Source organism: Canis lupus, chromosome 16 (genome assembly GCF_003254725.2).
Source record: "Canis lupus dingo isolate Sandy chromosome 16, ASM325472v2, whole genome shotgun sequence".
NCBI classification, from domain to species: domain Eukaryota; kingdom Metazoa; phylum Chordata; class Mammalia; order Carnivora; family Canidae; genus Canis; species Canis lupus.
In genome coordinates this window covers 59,540,534-59,560,049 of record NC_064258.1, presented here as the reverse complement: position 1 = coordinate 59,560,049, position 19,516 = coordinate 59,540,534, and the positions used below count along the sequence as shown (strand labels likewise).

The 19,516-nt window shown below is 50.1% G+C and overlaps 1 protein-coding gene across 1 annotated transcript in view; it reads right to left on the bottom strand.

The window, feature by feature from the left end:
* CSMD1 (CUB and Sushi multiple domains 1) overlaps positions 1-19,516 on the bottom strand; it is a 1,869,137-nt gene that overhangs the window by 147,226 nt on the left and 1,702,395 nt on the right. The window contains exons 42-43 of the mRNA XM_049095299.1: positions 10,402-10,590; positions 1,187-1,364 (exon numbers count right to left, since the gene is read on the bottom strand). Of these exons, the coding sequence (XP_048951256.1) occupies positions 1,187-1,364; positions 10,402-10,590 (367 nt within the window). The remainder of the gene's footprint in view (positions 1-1,186; positions 1,365-10,401; positions 10,591-19,516) is intronic.

Below are 19,516 nucleotides of genomic sequence, written 5' to 3'. Positions count from 1 at the left end.
GAGGGCAAGTGCCACTTCCCGGGTGGGGGGGGGGTGAGGCCTGCAGGCGCTGCAGCCCCCGTGGCCCGCGGGGACCCTGTGGACACAGCTGTGCCTCCACGGCTCCCGTGTGGGGAGGGACCCCACAGTCCCGGGGCAGCCGCCCTTCCTGCCCTGCCCCGCCTGGGCGTCAGTAAAGCCACCAATTTGCACCGAAGGTGGCTGAGAGTTGTCTTGGTCATGGGCTCCGGGCCACCCCCACTCAGCTCGCCCAGGTTCCCAAATGGCATCCCGAGTCCCTTTAGTACCTCAAGTCCCCTTCACCCTCCGGTGCCGTCCAGCACAAGAGACAGGCCCCCGCCTCCCACAAGGCGCTTCTCACAGAGCCGGCCCCTTCCCAAGCCTCAGGGCGGCCCGGGGCCCCTGGAACTGAGCCCGGCCTCCTCCTGGGCCTGCTCCCTGACCCCACAGGACCCACACCTCGGGTCACCCTGGTCCCTGGCTTCCCGGGTCTTCCAGCCTCCAGGACGACCCCCAGCGCCCCGCACACCCCGCGCCCCATCAGTCTGGTGCAGCCCATCCTGCTCCCCAGCCTGCCTCGAGCTCCTCACCGCCCGCACAGCCCCAGTGGGCAGCCCCAGTGCCCCCTCCACAGCACTGCATGCACCTGCCACCCAATCCCAGGGTCCCCCGTGAGCTCTCACGTCCCAAAGCAGAGAGGAGAGGGCTGTTGCCACCGACGCGGAGCTGTAGCCAAGGGCCACACGGGGACCTGCCCAAGGCCGCGGGGCTCCCAGGAGCAGAACCAGAACCCAGGTCCCCAGCCCGCTTGCGCCCCACACGCCACATTTGCAGAGGCTGAGGGGCGGAGGGCTGTGCGCGATTCCCTCCTCCACATTCCTACGGGCACTGAGCTCTCATCGTGCAAGGGATCCTAACACACCTTCCTTTTGGAAAAACCACATCAAAAAACGTAAAGTGAGATTATCTTGGAATAATCTATAACCAGAGTCCTCCTGAATTTATCGACCGTGTTACAGGACATCTATGCTCTCCGTCGCCGGATGCGGTCGGTAAATCTCATTTCCGATATCCACCCAAAAAAGCGCATTTCTTAATATGTCGTGTGACACAAGAGCCCGCGGAAGGGGCGGCGGGGACCGCCTGTCCCCACGACGGATGGGCCTATGGGCAGAGGCGCTCCTACCAGACAGCGATGTAGTCGTTGACCGCCTCCGTCTGCAGCAAGGTGAAGTTGATGTAGACGCCGTGGCCAGGAGGGACCGTGATAAGCCAGACGCAGTCCTTCAGGATCGGGTACTCATCTGGAAACCCGGGCGAATAAATAGTACCGTTCTGGGACGTGACGTTATATCCGCAAGGAGCTGAGAAGGAAGCAAAGGCGGTGAAGCCCTAGCAGCCAGCTTTAGGAAGGACACGGCTATAGAACATTTCTAAGTCTCTGAAGTCCCTAAAAAAGTTTTTTTTAATCTTCAAATTTAGATTTATTAAGACATTCAGCTATGTCTGTCAGTCTACATCCAAATTTGCTACTAAAAATAAAATAGTCACATCCCCCATTAGGAATATCGAGTCTGAAAAACACTTTTTTTTGAGCCAAGCCTATTGTATAAATAAACGACTAGTTTCTTTTCATATCAAAATTCCCACAAAATATTACATTCCCCCCTCCCCAGTTCTACCTGTTGCCATGATGAATGTAAAACTTTAAATGTGACACGTCCTTGTCAAAGAAAAGGTGCAAAGTCTATTAACAGCTTTAAAAGTGGGATTTGCAGAGTGTGATCATACACGTATGTACCCATTCCCTAAGTGCAGAGATTGCCATGATTTAACACTGTTTTGATTCAGTTGCAAGAATTTAACATTACGCAGGATAAAAAAAATACACTTAGGGCCTTTATCAGTGCCCCAAAGCCCTTCCCGCTTTGGTCTCCTACCCTAATGTGGACAAAATCTTCCTTATAAGAAATAATTGTGAATTATTTCTCGGTAACTACTTGGTCAAAGTAACGCCCCCAACGTCTTAAATTCTTAGAAGAATCACACTTCTAAACTAAGCTATCTAAGTTCCACTTAATGCGTTCTCCAAACACCTCGGGATAAAGTCATTCCCATATAATTAAGAAAAAAAAAAAAGGCCCTCACTTAATCACTCCGTTATTTTCTGCGACTGAGCTGATAATCCATTGCGCTATGTGATACGAGGGATTACGGGGAAGTTAGCCATAAGTATATAATGGAAACTTTTTTTGTTGTTTTTGTTTTAGGCAAGATTTCCAAGACCCATTTCAACAGCCTAAAAGAGCGGCATCCACTTGAGTCCACTTGCCTAAGACAAAAATATTATCAATCCCTGGCAGGCGTCTGCCTGCAGAAATGAGCCCAGGTCAGGTGAGTGGAGTTTTACTGAAGCACCTCCACGTCTCACCAGCGTCCAACGCTGCGCAGACTCACGATCCCTAACCCGCTGGTTTATTTCACTTAATGACCTGGTGTTCCCCGTTACCATGGCGATTACTCTGTCTTCTCTACGGACGAAGGAAGTTGACCCTACGTTAGCAGAACAACCGGAGCTGCAGTGTCACGTTCAGAGGGCGGGTCAACACGTCAAAGTCATAAGCGGCCGGGCTTTTTAATCAACCCAAATCCGACGGATGTGGTTTCGGACGCCAGATGCCGGAGTCTTCTGAGGCTTTCAAAGATGCGTCCCGGGGGGTGTCGGGTGTGGGTGCAGGGAACACGGCCAGAGTGCGGCGTCGTCGGAAAGAGAAACCGACGCTTTGGTGCCAAAATAATGAGTGACGGCGGGCCGTGGGCAGCCCAGGGACCGGGCGATGCAGGGTAAACCAGGCTGCGTCCAGCCCGAGCTTTGCATGAATCCCCTGGGAGAAGGGGCCGTGGAGAACGTCCCACAAGTTCTATGGGTGAGCCTCCATCAGTGAGGTGTGGGGCCGGCCGAACCTGGCTTGTTAACCAGCCACGCAGAGCACGGGGACACCCACGGGCCGTCGCCGTCACAGTGGGCTACCCGGCGGCCCCGGAGCTGTGAGACCTCCTCCTCCCACCCCGCTGCCACGGGGAGCAGAGCCATTTCTTCCAAACCCGACTGAGACGCGACCTCCGCCCTAAAGGCGGCTCGTCTGTCCATCCACCGTGTGGCCGTAGCCGCCGCCAGCTGTTCTCCAGCACTAGACGGTCGGCGGCCACAGGTCACGGATGGCGTTCCCTTGCACGGCCACCCACACCCACTCTCACGAGGCCTCCATGCCTCGCTCAGTCACCCTAAAGTAGAAACCGCAAATAACCGATGAGCTGACAATGAGTAGGACGGTCGCCACCGGATAGTTTAGTCCTGGGCGTCCTGAAGCGGGCGGCCGGCCGGCCTTACGCGCACCTGAGGTCGTTCGCTGGGAACCGACTTGTAACCTGCCATCGCCCAGACTCCCTGCACTTTGACTTTCCAGGTTGGAGCTTGTAGCCATGCGACCCCGTCGTGCACCGGGGAGCACCCTTCCCACAGTGCCAACACGCAACAGAACAAGCAAAAGGACTGAGTCCATCTCTTCGAGAGCAAAAGAAACCGCACGGGGATTTCTGCGGGAGGACGCCTCGCGGGCTTCTGAGGTTCTCTGTGTCGCTCGTGGTAGGACCCCGGGCAAGCCAGGGATCCGAGCCGGGGTCTGTGCGTGACACCCAGGTCACAGGTCCACCACTCACTGACCCAAGGAGTCTTCGATGAGAGTCTATCACATCCCGGGATGTGCAGGGTGAGAGCAAGACACCCAGCTGGGGACGCGGAGAGCAGGGGCGCTGGTGGGGGACCCAGCAAGGACTACGTGGAGTCAACTGCTGTGGACACGATGAGGGAACAAATGAACAGCGCTCGTCACGCGAGCTAATACGACCCCATTAGTGCACAACGTGTGCAACCGCCCTTCGCCACCGCCCCCGACCTGTCACCCCAGGGAAGGCTTTGCCCTCACTGCAGTGGCCCCACGGGCACCATTAGATTTCCCGGTCGGGGGGCCTGGATGAGTGCGGACACAGCAGATGTGCTGTGACTCAGCACGCCCTGGGTCTGGCTGCTCAGTGTCTCCTGGGGGTGAGGCTAAGTGCACCCTGAGGTGTGGATCAACTGGGAAGCCGCTGCGGGGAGCAACCTGGGACTGGATCCCCTACCGGCTTCCACTGCCTGTGTCCTGGTCGCCGGTCATGGCAGGATGGGGAGGCCACCGGCTGGCCAGGGGACGGCACACTGCATACCCCACAGCCCCTCACAGTGGGGCGTGCTAGGGCGTCAGGCTGTCCTCTGGGCCGGGGCGGGGAGCCATGCACTGGGCCGCGGGAATTCACACCAAGAGGTACCCACCCTGTCTTGCCGTCTGACCTCCGGATAAGGCCCCGGGATAGAAGATAGGACGAGCTTTTGTCACTCCTGGCAAGACGCTCTCAACCCTCCTCGAGCTTGCCGACGACGGGACTAGGAAAGCACCCAAGGGTGGTGCTGGTTGCCAGGGGAACCCAGGAAGTAATTGGAGGACCGGAAATTTCCGGCCGAGCCCTAACCTCCCAGGGGCTGGAAGATCTGGAGCTCAGTGTCATCAGCAGGGCCCGTCATGCCCCATGATGGAGACGCTGGGAAAACCCCACGGGACAGGGTCAGGGGATGCCTCTTGCTGCACACGTGGGAGCTGGGAGGACGGTGGGTGGGACGGTGATGACCCTGCACCCGCCTGGCGTCCCCTGCCTGCCATGCTCCTGCACCCGCCGATCGCAGGCATCCTCTGCATGCACTGCTGCCTCGGAGGTCACGTGCTTCCCTGGGTCCCAGGAGTGGCTCCAGCATGTGCACCCAGAAGGCGATGGGGTCGCGCACACTTACAGCCAGTGCCTGAGACGCCCGAGGGGCCACAGGTTCCCCTGGGGGGCACCAGCTGTCCTCGGAGACATGAGTCACAGCACGGTCCACGGCCGGCCCTGTGGCGGGCTCCCTGGTGGCCGGTTGCGGGTATGGGGGGTGGTGAGAGTTGTGCAAAGCCTCTGCACACGCTCGTCCCACCACGACCGCCGTGACCCCGAGGAGGGCGCGCCGCCTGAAGTGAATGATGGAGCAGAAGCGCTCAGGCCTTTCTGCGGGTGTCACGGCCGAGGACCAGACGCCGCGCCCCATCAGGTGCAGAGCCGGGGCAGCTGCGCTGAGCTCGGAGGGTGTCCCGGCCCCAGGCCCCATCTGCCCCGAAGGCCTCCTGGAGGCAGCGTCCACCCACGTCCTCACTGGGTGTCCGCTGCGCCCTGAACCACTGCCCAGGGTCACCGGGGGCTCTTCTCTCTGTTGTTTGAGAACCTGAGGCTTTGGGGTGGCTCCCAGGGATAGGGCTCCGAGGCCAGAGCCGGGAGACGTGGAGGACAAGCAGGTGGGCCTGGCGGACCGCAGCTGGGCAGGGTGCAGCGTCACCGCACTGTGTCTGGGGGCTAGGATCGGGGAAGTCCACGGCCTGAGACGCATGTTCACCGCTCTTTCCTCCACTTCAACAAGTGCAGAGTGCGCTTCTCTGAACGGGCACGGGTGGAAAGAGCTTATCAAGCGAGTCCAATCAGAAATTCAATCTTAAAAACCCTGAACAGCCACTAGGACAGTCACAGGCCATTTAGAGATGGTTGTCTCCGGGATTCCATTAAGGCTTCTGTGTGACCTCTAGTACGAGGGCGAAGAAAAAGCTCATGACATTAAACAGCAGATACCTGCATCTGGCATGAATATTTATGAAGTTTTAAACTCTTGACTATTCCTGCAGCCAGGAACTGCACACCTCATCTCACTGAATGTGTGCAGCACCACAGGTATGTCTGATCTACATTTTTTTCCCCTTTCACTTACTTTGGTTTCCTTATGATGGTTTTGAGATAGACGTAGTGCACTCTAGCTTAGGAGTTGTTTGATAATGGAAATATTTAAAATAAAATGTATAACCCAAACCTTATATTTATATACATATCACATGTTATAATATATATTACAAATATTTATAATATATCAATAAAAAGAGATAGTTGTATTCTTTATGATTTCCTTTTTTTCTATGAACTATAGGAAGAGATTATTTTCTGTGTCCATCAGTCAACTTGGTAAACCTTAATTTTAAAAATTACTTCTATAATAACATAGTCTTTGACTGCTTGGATTTCTCACATCAATTATTCAATCAAATAGTGTTCTGGTTACAATATCTGTCAATCTAAATGCTAATTGCGACACATTAAGTTATCCTAATAATTCTCTCTGTGACACAGTTGCCCACTATACCTACTGCCGCATTTTATGTCAAGGAACATTAGGACAGCGCTTAACTTAAAAAAAACAAAAACAAAAACAAAAACAAAAACTTAAAAGTATATCTATATAAATCTTTCAGATTAAGGCGACAAAATGTCTAAAATTTTTAAACTGTATTTGTAAGTAGAAATGCATATTTAATTATCAAAATACATTTCATAAACTGATGTCTTTTTAATTGTATTTTATTTATTTTATCAATTATAACCCTTTTTTTAACTGAGACTTCTGTATGTTACTAGCGAAAATAATGTCTTGAATTTCTCAAGTCACCTTGAGACATATTTTTTCTTTTGATATCATACTTTTAGTCCAGAGGAATTTAGAATACACTAATTTTACATAATAAATCCTTATGCAATAAACATATTAATATTGTCAGCATGTACATATAACTTGGTTTGATATATGCTTGGAAGGACTGATGCCTTAAGATTTATAATTCTTGGGTAGCCCGGGTTGCTCAGCGGTTTAGCACCTGCCCTCGGCCCAGGGAGTGACCCTGGGGCCCTGGGATCAAGTCCGTTGTCAGGCTCCCTGCATGGAGCCTGCTTCTCCCTCTGCCTGTGTCTCTGCCTCTCTCTCTCTCTCTCTCTCTCTCTCTCTGTCCTCTCTGTTTCTCATGAATAAATAAATCTTTTAAAAACTTTAAAAAAATAAGATTTATAATTCTTGAATCTTAATTGTCCGAATTGCTCAATTTTTACTAAGGATGCCAGAAGTTGGTCAAAGTATCTATGTTCTCTTTCATTTCCCCCCAAAACATCTATGATCTATTCCAAGATTCCTCTGAAGTATACAGTGTTGGACCTTTGAAGATTGTTTTTCAGGACATTTGTCCTACACACTAAGAATAAATCTGAACTGAAAAACCATGCTGGATTAGTAAAATACATTTCAGGTGAGCATCCTGCATAATAAGCAGAGTTTGCTGATGTCCTGTGAGGGCCTTAACTATAGTCTAAGTGGACACTAATAGACATCCTAACAGCCTACCATTATCAGGAAATATATATATATATATATATATATATATATATATATATATATATGAACTACTCATAAAGATTTATATATATATATTATTATATATAAAGATATATATAAAAGAAAACTATTATATATAGTTTTATATATATATAAAAGAAACTATTCAACTATTATATATATAAATTCAACTATTATATATATATAAAGAATATATATATATATATTTATATATATATATCTTCTTGGAAATACAGCCTTTCACAGATAAAATAACTTTTGTTATATAATAAATATTATTTTTGAGTTTAAGCCAATATGGAGAGGCCATGAAACACACATTGGATGGTGCCTAGAAAATTTATTTTATGATATCATTTTATGTGAATCTCATGTTGTGGGTTTTTATTTTGTCTATAACATTAGAGAGATGAAACAGAGATATAACGGTAACAAGATGTGTGTAGTAAAGAATTTGACCTTGCCTAGAGAGAGGTCTAGCCCTCTATTCTGGGAGGGAATTTAGGGCATTCCTGATAGGAGCATCTTTGTTTCATGTGGGGGCTGGCCATACCCGATTGTTGTAGGATGGAGCTGGCCATGCCAGAAAGACCAGCCACAGAGCTTCAGGTGGGACCTTTGGGTTATAGGATGGGAGTTGGTCTGGACGCCGACAGCAACCACCAGGCATCCATGCCAGGTCATCCACCATATGACCTAACAGAGCCCCAGCTAAAAACTCTGGCACTAAAACCCAAAGAGCCTCCCAGGTTGGCGACATTCTGGGCTTATGGTCATCCATCAGTTCTGCAGAGTGACGCTTCCACCCTGCCCTAACCCAGGCATCTTTCCCCATGATTTTAACGTGTCCTTTCCTTGTTATAAACACAACCAGAGTAAGACAGCTTAGTGAGTTCTGAGACTCCCTTTGGGAATCCAGCCTCAGCGTGGCTTGGGGGCCACTCTCATACTTTCACTTGATGTCTGGAGGCCGTTAGCTTCGGGTTGGCCAACTCTGGGTAGTACGACGTATGGCGACGTAATTATCACAGGTGGCATCCCCTTTGAGCTACACCACAAACAATATATTCTCTTATTTTCACAAGGTAATTCTAAGCCAGCAGTTATTTCTATTTTTGAAACCAGAGCTTGAAAAAGTGATGATGCTTTTTTAAGTATTTATTTAATTCTACTCTTTTAATATCAAGCCAGGAAGTCTCTCATGTGTCTATGAATTCAAAGAATTATGGTGAAGATACAAATGAAAAGGGTTTAATCATGACGATTCAAAGTATTTTATATATATGCAGATCTATGAATTTTTACATGGTGAGTAGTAAAAAAACGTTTTTTAAGTGTTTTAATAAAAATCACCATACATGCTACTACTATGCTTAGTCTTATTTTTTTTGAAGATTTTATATATTTATTCATGAGAGACCAGAGAGAGAGAGAGAGGCAGAGACACAGGCAGAGGGAGAAGCAGGCTCCATGCAGGGAGCCCGACGTGGGATTCGATCCCGAAACTCCAGGATCACACCCTGGGCTGAAGGCAGGTGCTAAACCACTGAGCCACCCGGGCTGCCCTATGCTTAGTCCTATAAAGTAATTTTTAAAATGCTGTTTTAGGTATTATTAAAATTTGCATTAGACTAAGATAAGGATTTTTTAAAATTTTTTAAGAAATATTTCTTTTTCTTAAGGAATTTAAAAAATACAGCTGAAGGTTTTTTTTTTTCATATTTTTAAACAATAATATAGAATGGAAAAATAATTTAAAAAGTCCATTGGTGTATTTGTGTTTTGCTTTGTTTTGTTTTTACTTTTTCAGAAGAAATTCAAACATACCTAGTTGCATTTCCCTTTTGCCACACGGGATATACGTGTTTAGCATTTCAAAGGACCGCAGAGTTGGCAATCTCATTATTTTTTCACTCAAAGGTACTATGTTTACCATGTCTGAATATTAGGCTTGTAGTGACTTTTCTGTTTCATACGCTGTCCTCATAACGTACTTGATCTATTGACTTCGGCTTGATGTTACTTTCAGATTTCAAAACCATCAAACAAGTCAGATAGTCCTACAGGAGCTTCAGAGAAGTGATTCCTGCTCAGACCAGGGACATTTGACAAACCCGGATTCCCTCTGTCAACACCGCCTGTCCACCCGACTCCCGCGTCTCCTGAGAAGCCCTGATCATCACACACCGTTGAACCGCTCCGCTACATTATTTTCCTAGGGCGGCTTCTACACCCTGTCTTTGCTTACACCGCATTTTCTACCCTGGAGGCTCCACCTCTGAGCAGCGAAGCGCTATCTGTGCTTCAAGGCCCACGACAACAAAAACAAAATCCGTGTATCTAAACTACAAAAGCAATATCTGATCGTGGTCAAAGTTTAACAATAAAAAGAAACATCCAGGGTACAATTAATAAGCATCCTTCCCTCCACTAATCCTGTAACCCGGTGCACTGTCATTCTAAATACGACGACCAAAAAAAAATAAATTAATTAATAAAAATAAATAAATACAACGACCGTCATAAAGATTTATCTGGTCACTTCTCAAGCAGAGGCCGTCCCTCTACACGCGACTCATCAAAACCCTCTGCCCGTGTGTGGTTTTGCGTTTATCACTTTGTTTTCTTTGTCGTTGCCATGAGGGCAAGACCTGTTTATTCGTCTTTTTAATTTGCTCGTATATGAAATATTCCTGAAATACTAAGTAGAGTGAGTTTAACATAATTGATCCCCAATACGTATTTGCTGAATATGTTAACGGATTCTTTTTTTTTAAATTTTTTTTTTAATTTTTATTTATTTATGATAGTCACAGAGAGAGAGAGAGAGAGGCAGAGACATAGGCAGAGGGAGAAGCAGGCTCCATGCACCGGGAGCCCGATGTGGGATTCGATCCCGGGTCTCCAGGATCGCGCCCTGGGCCAAAGGCAGGCGCCAAACCGCTGCACCACCCAGGGATCCCGCGTTAATGGATTCTTTAACACGTCCCTTCAATAATTGATGCACTATTATATACACAAAAAAATTAAATTGTTGCCCAGGACGATTAACCTACCGTCACATCTTGGAAAGGGAAAATTCCAGTTTCTGTTGATCCCATGCTGACAGGTAAGGACGGGGTGGCCGATTAAAATGTACCCAGGGTAACACTCGAAAGAGATGGATTGGCCCACACTGTAGTCCGAGTTGATCATATAACCGTTCTGGAACGGAGGCGGGTCCGGGCAGTTCTGCAGCTCATAGGCTGAAACATAATCAGGTGCACAGACAGGAAGGTAAGCGACTCTGGAATTGGGAGGATGATGGTCACACGCGGTTTCTTAAGGTGAAGCTTTTCGGCAAGTTTTAAGACAGATCTTCCCCAGGTTGCCTCTTACCGTCCCAACTGAGTAAAACCGTAATCAGCAGCAGTAACAGAATTATACCAACTCCCACCTACTAAGGACTTACCTGCGTGCTTTAGTAAAGCGCACACCGACACTAAATCCGATGGTGTTGACCTCGGAAAAAACAGTAGATGGTGTGAAGTGACATTTTTATATTTATTTTTATTTTTTTGTGACTTTTTAAAAAAAAAAAAGAAGTAAGACAAATGATAACAAAAATTGCCTCTAAAGAATGTCCGGCGATTGTGGGCCTAACTCCCTTTTAATTTAAATGAGAATCACGCCAGCCCTCCATCCTCAGCGTTACTGACTAGGAAGCATGCGGCTGTTGTTATGTTTTGATCCGTTAATTAATTGTTCCCGACAAAATTTACAAAGAATCTATTCCTTTTTCTGTTTTTTTTTTTTTTTTGAGAAAAAGCTCCTGTAGAAGCATTGTGCGAGCAATCACTGTCAGTGCAATCATTAATCAAATACAGTTCGTGCAATAAATAATACCTATTATGACGCTTACATTTTAAATATGATGGAGTCACTGCACAGTCGACACACACGGTGTCTCTGCAAGTTCCAAAATTGTGAGACGGATTTCAAGTTTTAACAGCACGGTTAAACCCTCACTGCAGCTAGCGGATGAAGGAATCCTTAATCTCACTCCTTTCCCATTTCAGCATCCCTCGGCTTTACTTACTATGTTTGCACCCGTGTGTCTCTGCACAAGGATCAGACACGCAGCTACAGGCGATCGCAAGCAAGCAGCAGAGATCAGAGGATGCGCCAGTGGGGACGTCTCTGAGCATCCTGAGACACCTGCTGGCACTGCCCCCCCCACCCCGGCCCCTGCGGGAAGCTGCCCTCGGGCCCGGGAAGCGCAGGGCGACGGCCGACTACGCACAAGATCGGAGCCCACGTCCCAGAGGCTGGCGCACGATGGGACCCCGACCCGCCTCGTGCTAGAAAGGAATTCACCGCATCCCACTAGCAGCACATGTGGTGATGGCAGGGAACGACCCCTGGCGCGTGGGCACCGAGGGGACGCGGCCGGCTGCAGGGTTCTGGGCCCACCGCCATCTCCGCAGCTCAGAACCCTCACTTCTGTGAAGTCACACACTTTACCAACAAAGTAGTGAGTTTCTGGTGAAGCCACCGTCGAGCACGGAATCCCTGAGACCGGCAGGAGGAGAAATCAGCCCTGAAGGCTTTCTCCCAGCCCCGTGGGCAGCCGACTCACGATGCCTGTTAATGGAGCTCCGAGCTCTAAGCCACGTGCCGGACAGGAAGTGCTGCCACTCAGTCGTGCAAGGGGCGATCGAGCACGAGGCACCAGGCGCCAGGTCTGCGCAGGCGCGCCCCGGCTTCCTTCACCCGTGGGCACAGCACGTGGCTTCGGCAGCCTGCAGAGAAGCCGTCGGCAGGGGAACAGATCTCTAGCTGCCCGGAGGGAAGAGCACCCGATCCGGTGCGAGAAAATATGTCTCGAAAGAAAATATCTCAAGGACCAACGGCACGCGTGTCGTCACCGGGTGTCCTTGTGGTCACGACCCGCGGCAAACCTCGGCTCAGGAAGCTGTGAAGTAAGGACGAGGCCCGGGGACCTGGGACCAGAAAGCAAGACAAACGTGCACGACTCTCTCTCTACGACACGCAAAGGGACACACGTGTGCACACCCCACACACGCATGATCCACACACGTGCACACCCCACGCATGCACACCCCACATGCACACACCCCACATGCACACACCCCATGCGCACACGATGCACACACATGCACAGTCCACACACATGTACGATTCACACATGTGCACACCCCACATGTGCACAATCCACACACGTGCACACCCCACACACATGCACAATCCACACACATGCACACCCCACACAAGCACGATCCACACACATGCACACCCCACATGTGCATACCCTATATACACACATGTACACCCCACACCTGCACAATCCACACACGTGCACACCCCACATGTGCACATCCCATACACACACATGCACTCCCAATACCTGCACAATCCACACATACACATGCACACTCCACGCACACAATCCACACACGTGTGCACACCCTACACATGCACACAAGCACTCACACGTGTACACACACGCACACAGCTGCACATCCATACGTGTTCACTCACACACGTGCGTACCCCATTCCTTTCCTTTATCCCCCTACCGTGCTCCTTCCGGGCCAACCGGGCGGACACCCCGCAAGGCTGCCCACGCCTCCCAGGGGCCCCCCACACTGAGAACAGCCTTCTCCTGAGAGCCAGGGCCCAGCGGCTTGGCAAGTGTCCACAGCGCGTGGCAGGCCTCCCTGCAATCTGGTTATCTGAGTCTGAATTTACTTTATAGACCCATGTCCACGAAAAGAACAGACTCCCAAACTGTGCTTCAACTATCAACCAATTTCCTTCTTTATTACACTCTTTCAGGATGAAATCAGCAGTTTGTCCTCATTCTTGTTTTGCTTGAAATATAATAAACTCTGTTGGAGAAATGAGTCCTCTAATATATCACATACAGCGGCTAATAAAAACCTAAGTGTGTGTATATATATAAAACGGACGGCGGTTTCCATGTGAGAAGCATCTAATAAATCCGGGTTCAACGCAGCCTCCGCCTCCCCGGGGGGCTCTGCTCGTGGCTCAGCAGGGTCTCTGGGGCATCACCCCGAGCTTCAGTTACCACAATACGTCACAAACAAGGTCCCGTTAATAGAGACTCCTAGTGGCTCGTCACGCGGAAGAGCACTTAGCACGCACACGTCGACTCACCCCGGGGCACACCCCGCCGAGTCGGGGAGCAGAGGGGGCGGAGGTCCCCACGTGCCCCCGGAACATGGCTTTGAAGACTCCCTCGGGTGCTTGACTTCCGTCAGGCGAGCGTCGGGCCGGGAGCCCGGCAGCGGGTAAGGCACGTGCAGTCGTGCACAGGACTCCTCGGGTGCACACCCCACCCCTGCACAATGCACACACGCGCTCCTGCTCCCAGACTGGCTGTGACACTGCCTCGAGGGCAGCTCCCTCCTGCTGGGTGGCGAGGCCAGGACCGTGGTCTCGCCCTCGGCCTGGACTATCCCCCGATGCTGCGATGGGCCATACGAGCTGCTGGATGGCAACAGCGACCGCGGAGGCCGCCTGGCCTGGGGGGCAGCCCGGGGGCTCGGGGACGGCGGGCTCCAAGCCCCAAGGCTAGGCCTCAGCGGGCCTTCACGTTGTGGAGGGAGAGGGGTGTGAATCCAGAGGAACCGCCGGGCGCCGGGCAGGGGACGCTGGGCAGGACCCGGGGCAAGTCTGAGCTCAGGACAGCACCGACGTGCAGCGCGCAGCACTGTGGCCTCCGACGGCAGGAGATGAGCCTGGGAGCTCGGCCTCAGGCGGACCCACTACAAGGTCGGCGGGGACCCCAACACGGCGGGCACCTGTCCGCTGGAGCCTGGGGCACCCTGGAGGGTGGGGCTGGGCCTCCCTGCGGGCCGGACAGGGCGAGCAGAGCCCGGCCTCGCTCTCCCGCCAGCACGGGGCGGCTCGGGGCCTCGCGGGGAGGGACAGTCTCAGGGGACATCACGGTCCTGCAGAAAGCATGGTCGGGCTGCGACGAGCAGTCAGCGAGCCCACACGTGCCACCCGGAAGGCACCTGCGTTGCTTCCCCTCCTGAAGGGAGGAGCCCATCTACGAGCCAATGCCTAGTTTCTCGTAGATTCCATCCGCTCAGATTCAGCAGTTTTATGATTGAATAAATGAATAGGAAGACCCAACTCCTCCCTTCTACAGCAATACCGGTGCTTAGTACAGGGAGCAAAAGGAAAAAGGAAAGGAGTGGATCTCTGAACAAAGAGACACTTTCCCTTCCTATGGTGGACGTAATTAACGTCGCCTTTCGGGGTTTGGGGGCATATTCCGTCATTACATTGTAATGCCAGAAAGGGAGGCAGAGACAGGAATATCCAACTTCCCCGAATATCCACTTGGAAAAACCAAAAGCAAGAGTCACTAAAATTCTTAATGGCCCAAACTTCCCCCCCTCATTGTTAAAATCCAAGTACCCTTTACGCACGTCCGTCGACCTCCAGCCACCCTGGGTCGAGAGTTTACAGTGTAGGGTGTCATGTGACCGCAGGGACCCGCGTGGCCGGCTTCCTGGTATCGACCGCAGTTTCCGTCTCTAAGGATCTGAGAGGTGGCGTGCATGCAGGCCCTTCACTTTCCAGCCTTTGGCTTAGAAACAGGGCCACGGACTCACTTTTATTCAACACAGCTCCTCGCCTCCCATCCCTCAAGTCCTGTAGAAGTCATTCGACTTCTCGACAGCTGCATCCACCGGTAGCATTTCCGACCTTTATGCGGCCATAAATAAATGACAAGGCTTGAGACTAAGGGGCACAGCACAGACAGCAGGGACAATGACAGCCCTCACCTGCATGACTTATGCATCTTCTGACGAGTCATTAATTACAAGCGTGGCTTCCACACCTCAGGTAGGGCCTAGGGATTTTGATGTGACTCACAGGTCCGCACTGTGTCATTTCGCCAATTTATAAATTTCACACAGCGAAAAAAAAAATTTATACAGTGACAAACACTGGTCAGCTAATTGTCATCCCTGTCAGATAGGGTACCCTTCCAGAAACTGGAGCACCACAGATTCAGGCTCTCATTTTCTGATTTATTTTTACAGCATTCATTTATAGGAAAATAATTGCCTACGATAAAAAGTTACATGGCTTAGGAATTATTCATTTACTATTTTCCCCTTTTTTAAATTTACGTAATTAATTTATTTTATTTTATTTTACTTTTTATTTTTTTGACTTTTATTTTTATTTATTTTTTATTTATTTATTTTTTTCTTGGTAAATTTTTTTCTATTGGAGTTGCAACAAAAAGACTTTTTTTTTTTTTTTTTTTAACATGGATACTTAAAATAGGGTCAGGCATCAAGTACATAAAACATTTGCTCAGCCAATTAGATGTTTGGCCTAGATGAGAATTCACGAAATAAAATGTTTAAAGGCTGCACAGACAGCATCAATGATCCAAACTCACAGGGGCTAAAGGAAACTTCTGAAGTTGATGCCTTTCCACTCTGAAAGGGGCCGTCACTAGGGCACCTCAGGGGACTGTCCCTCCCTGTGAACCCTGACCAAATGTTTGCAGATTCTGATTCTGCAAGATAAAGGGAAGTGATCTACAGATATTTCACAAATCACATGAAATGTAATTCAAAATATTTAAAATATTTAATAAATAAAATAATATATAATAATAGTATATAATAAATATATATATAATAAATATATATATATAAATAATATATTATAAATATATAATAAATAATATATATTATATTATATATGTATATGTAATGTACAATATATATATGTATATTATATGTAATAATATATATAATATAATATATAATATAATAATAATAAATAAAAATAGTTTAAAAAATAATCCTTTGCCAGCCAACTGCAGCTACTTGTGACCTCTTGTCTGGATAATTCCTATTTAGACTTTGTGTGTGTGTAGTGTGTGTCTATTTCAAATCATTCTTTTTGGGTTTAAGTAATTGGTAGCATCAGAGCTACGCAGGCAGGGCCTTAATAACCCTTCCCTGGAAAATATCAAGAAGAATAAAATAAAAAAATATTTTTGAACTATGGAGGTTAGAGTCATGCAAGATAAAATGTAGCTTCAAAAACTATACTAAAATATAGTGCCATTCATGGGAATTGGTATCTGAATTTTGGAGGTCAATAAGGAAAGAAAAGTCAGATTTTGAATACAGTATTGAGAATATTCAAAATGGGGAAGATTTTTGAAAAGTCTTTTGGAGACTCTGGGATTCTTGGGATCAACGGAGATCAATCACGCAGTTGGCGGCTTATGGAGAGGAGAGTCACCGTGTTCTCTCTTTCCTACTGGGTCATACACTAAGATCACGCCGAGTGAACGGCGCAGGTCACCACGTAATAACCCGGTTTAAAATGACGATGGTCGTGAATGAAACGTTCACACTTTAACAGAATATACGTTTCAATAGAAAGAGGGGGAGGGTAGAGACGAGATATACATAAACATGAAAGAGAAGCCTGGAATTCACAGTAAATACCACTGAGGTTTCAAGTCCCGCCACGCGGACAGATAGAGGCCAGGACAACGGGGAGGCGTGTGGACGTGGAACGCTCCTGTCTCGGGCACCTGCCAACGCCGTCTCACCCTCCGCCAGGGAAGGCGAGGAAGCCCAGCGCACGTGCACACGCACACACATGTGCACACGCCCATGCAGGCCCGTGCTGCTCTCCCAGCAGCGCCTTAGGTCCAAGACCTTCCGTCCGACAACCCAGCAAGATGCAGGGGGCCCCCGCTTGCCTGGCACCACTGCCAGCCAGAAATCCTCCCAAGTCTCTCCTCGTCCCAGAAGCCCTCAGCCCAACGGCGTGTTCCCATGGGGGCGTCAGGACAAAACGCATGGGAGCCAGACCCTGCTGTCATCCTGCGCCAGCCCCGGCCCCTGGCATCCTGGCCGGTGCTCCAGGGGTCCCAGCCCCCCCCAGGGGCGTCTGTCCTCCCTACAGAGGAAACCCCCTCTTCTTAACCCTGGAGCTTTGTGCTGGTCTCAGGTCAGAGCGCTGCCCTTTGTATGGCACCGTCTCAGGTGACGTGTGTCCTTGGCCAGCCCGAGGGGCTGCATGTGACTGGGGACACTGGGGCTGGGGATGCCCTCGTCTCCCATGGGAAGAACGAAGGTGGCCCAACTTGCAAGGCTGTTCTCTGGGGGAAAGAGGAGGACGCGGAGGAGAAGGCGTGGGATGCAGGCGGGGGGCCTGACATGACCCCAGAGAAGCCGCGGGGCTGCCCAAGGATGACGGTGGTGGGCACGGCGGCAGCGGGGGGCACAAGTGGTGCAGGAAGGCGGGCAGCCTGCAAGCCGAGCCCACCTGGAAATAAAGGTGCATGCTGAGCGCTGCCCGGAGGCCTGGCGCCTGGGTGACGTGGGGGGCGGCGGCTAGCAGGAGGGACTCCAGGTCCTGGGGCCCACAGAACTTGAGCACCGGGATGAGCAGGACTGCTGTCCCGTCCCGACCGCCCCAGCCTCTGTGTCCAGGTGTGGAGGATCCCGGGGGACGTGATGATGGAAACGTGGGGCTCCGTGAGCCCTGCACGGGCCGTGGCCAGTCCCTGGCATGAGCAAGGTGCACAGGTAAGGAGGTCCCGTGGCTGTGGAGTCGCCACGAGATTGCACTGTCCCTCAGGGCGGGGAGCAGGGTGCTGCCAGCGCAGGGACCATGTGGGACACACCCAGGGACACGCAACTTGGTGCACGCCCGTGGGGGGGCGGGAGCGGAAGACGCCATGGGTGCCAAGGGGTGGCACAGGCTAAACGAGACTAGGAAAGAGCCAACGGCAAGAGACCCGTAGCTGAGAAACGGGGTCACCCAAGGCCCCAGACTGTCTCCCAGAAAGTGGAAGCTGAGGGCAGACAGGGGTCAAAGGCACACTGGATATTATGTATAAATAGATGTGTGTGCACCTGCATGTATGCACCTGTGTGTGCCTGTGTATGTATACACCTGTCTGTGTACCTGTATGTGTACCTGCACATGTGTGTACACCTGTGTGTACCCCTGTGTGTACTCATGTGTACACCTGTGCATGTGCATACCTGTGTGTGCACCTGCACATGTATAGGGCTGTGTGTGCACTTGCAGGTATGCACCTGTGTGTGCCTGTGTATGTATACACCTGTCTGTGTACCTGTATGTGTACCTGCACATGTGTGTACACCTGTGTGTGTACCCCTGTGTGTACTCATGTGTACACCTGTGCATGTGCATACCTGTGTGTGCACCTGCACATGTATAGGGCTGTGTGTGCACTTGCAGGTATGCACCTGTGTGTGCCTGTGTATGTATACACCTGTCTGTGTACCCGTATATGTACCTGCACATGTGTACACTTGTGTGTGCACCTGTGTGTGTACCCATGTGTACACCTGTGCATGCACCTGCACTTATGTGTATACCTGTGTGTGCACGTGCACTTGTGTGTATACCTGTGTGTGTACCTGCACGTATGGACATGTGTGTGAACCTGCATGTTTGCACTTGTATGTGTATGCCTGTGCATGTGTACCTGCACATGTGTGCACCTGTGTGTGTACATTGGTGTGGACACCTGCATATGTGTGTACACCTGTGAGTACCTGTCTATATACCTGTGTGTGCACCTGTGCATTTGTATCTGTGTGTGCACTGTGTGTACACCTGTGTATCTGTGTGTGCACCTGTGTGTGCACACCTGTGTATCTGTGTGTGCACCTGTGTGTGCACACCTGTGTGTGCACCTATGTATAGCTGTGTATACACCTGTGCATGTGCACTTGTGTGTGTACACCTGTGTGTGTGCACCTGTGTGTGCACCTGTGTGTGCATGCACCTCTCGAGCAGGAGATGACACCTTCCTGAGGGCATCGGGGATGAGGGAGCAGTCGGGGCGCCGCGGGCACAGGGGTCCGGCCCGCCTCTTCCTCGCTGGCCAGCCTTTCTTGCCTCTCTCTTTGCCTCCTCCCTGGATTTTGTATTTTAAGAGACCCCCGAATTCGGAAACCTAAACGTGCGTCTTATATTTAAGTAACAACTTCAGTGACAACGTCTGAAACCTCGACATAAAACACCATCCCTTTCCAGTAAGAAAATAGGAAAGCCCCTAACTTCAAAGACAGTCTCTAAGATTAATGAAAGCAAGTGACTTAGTCACGG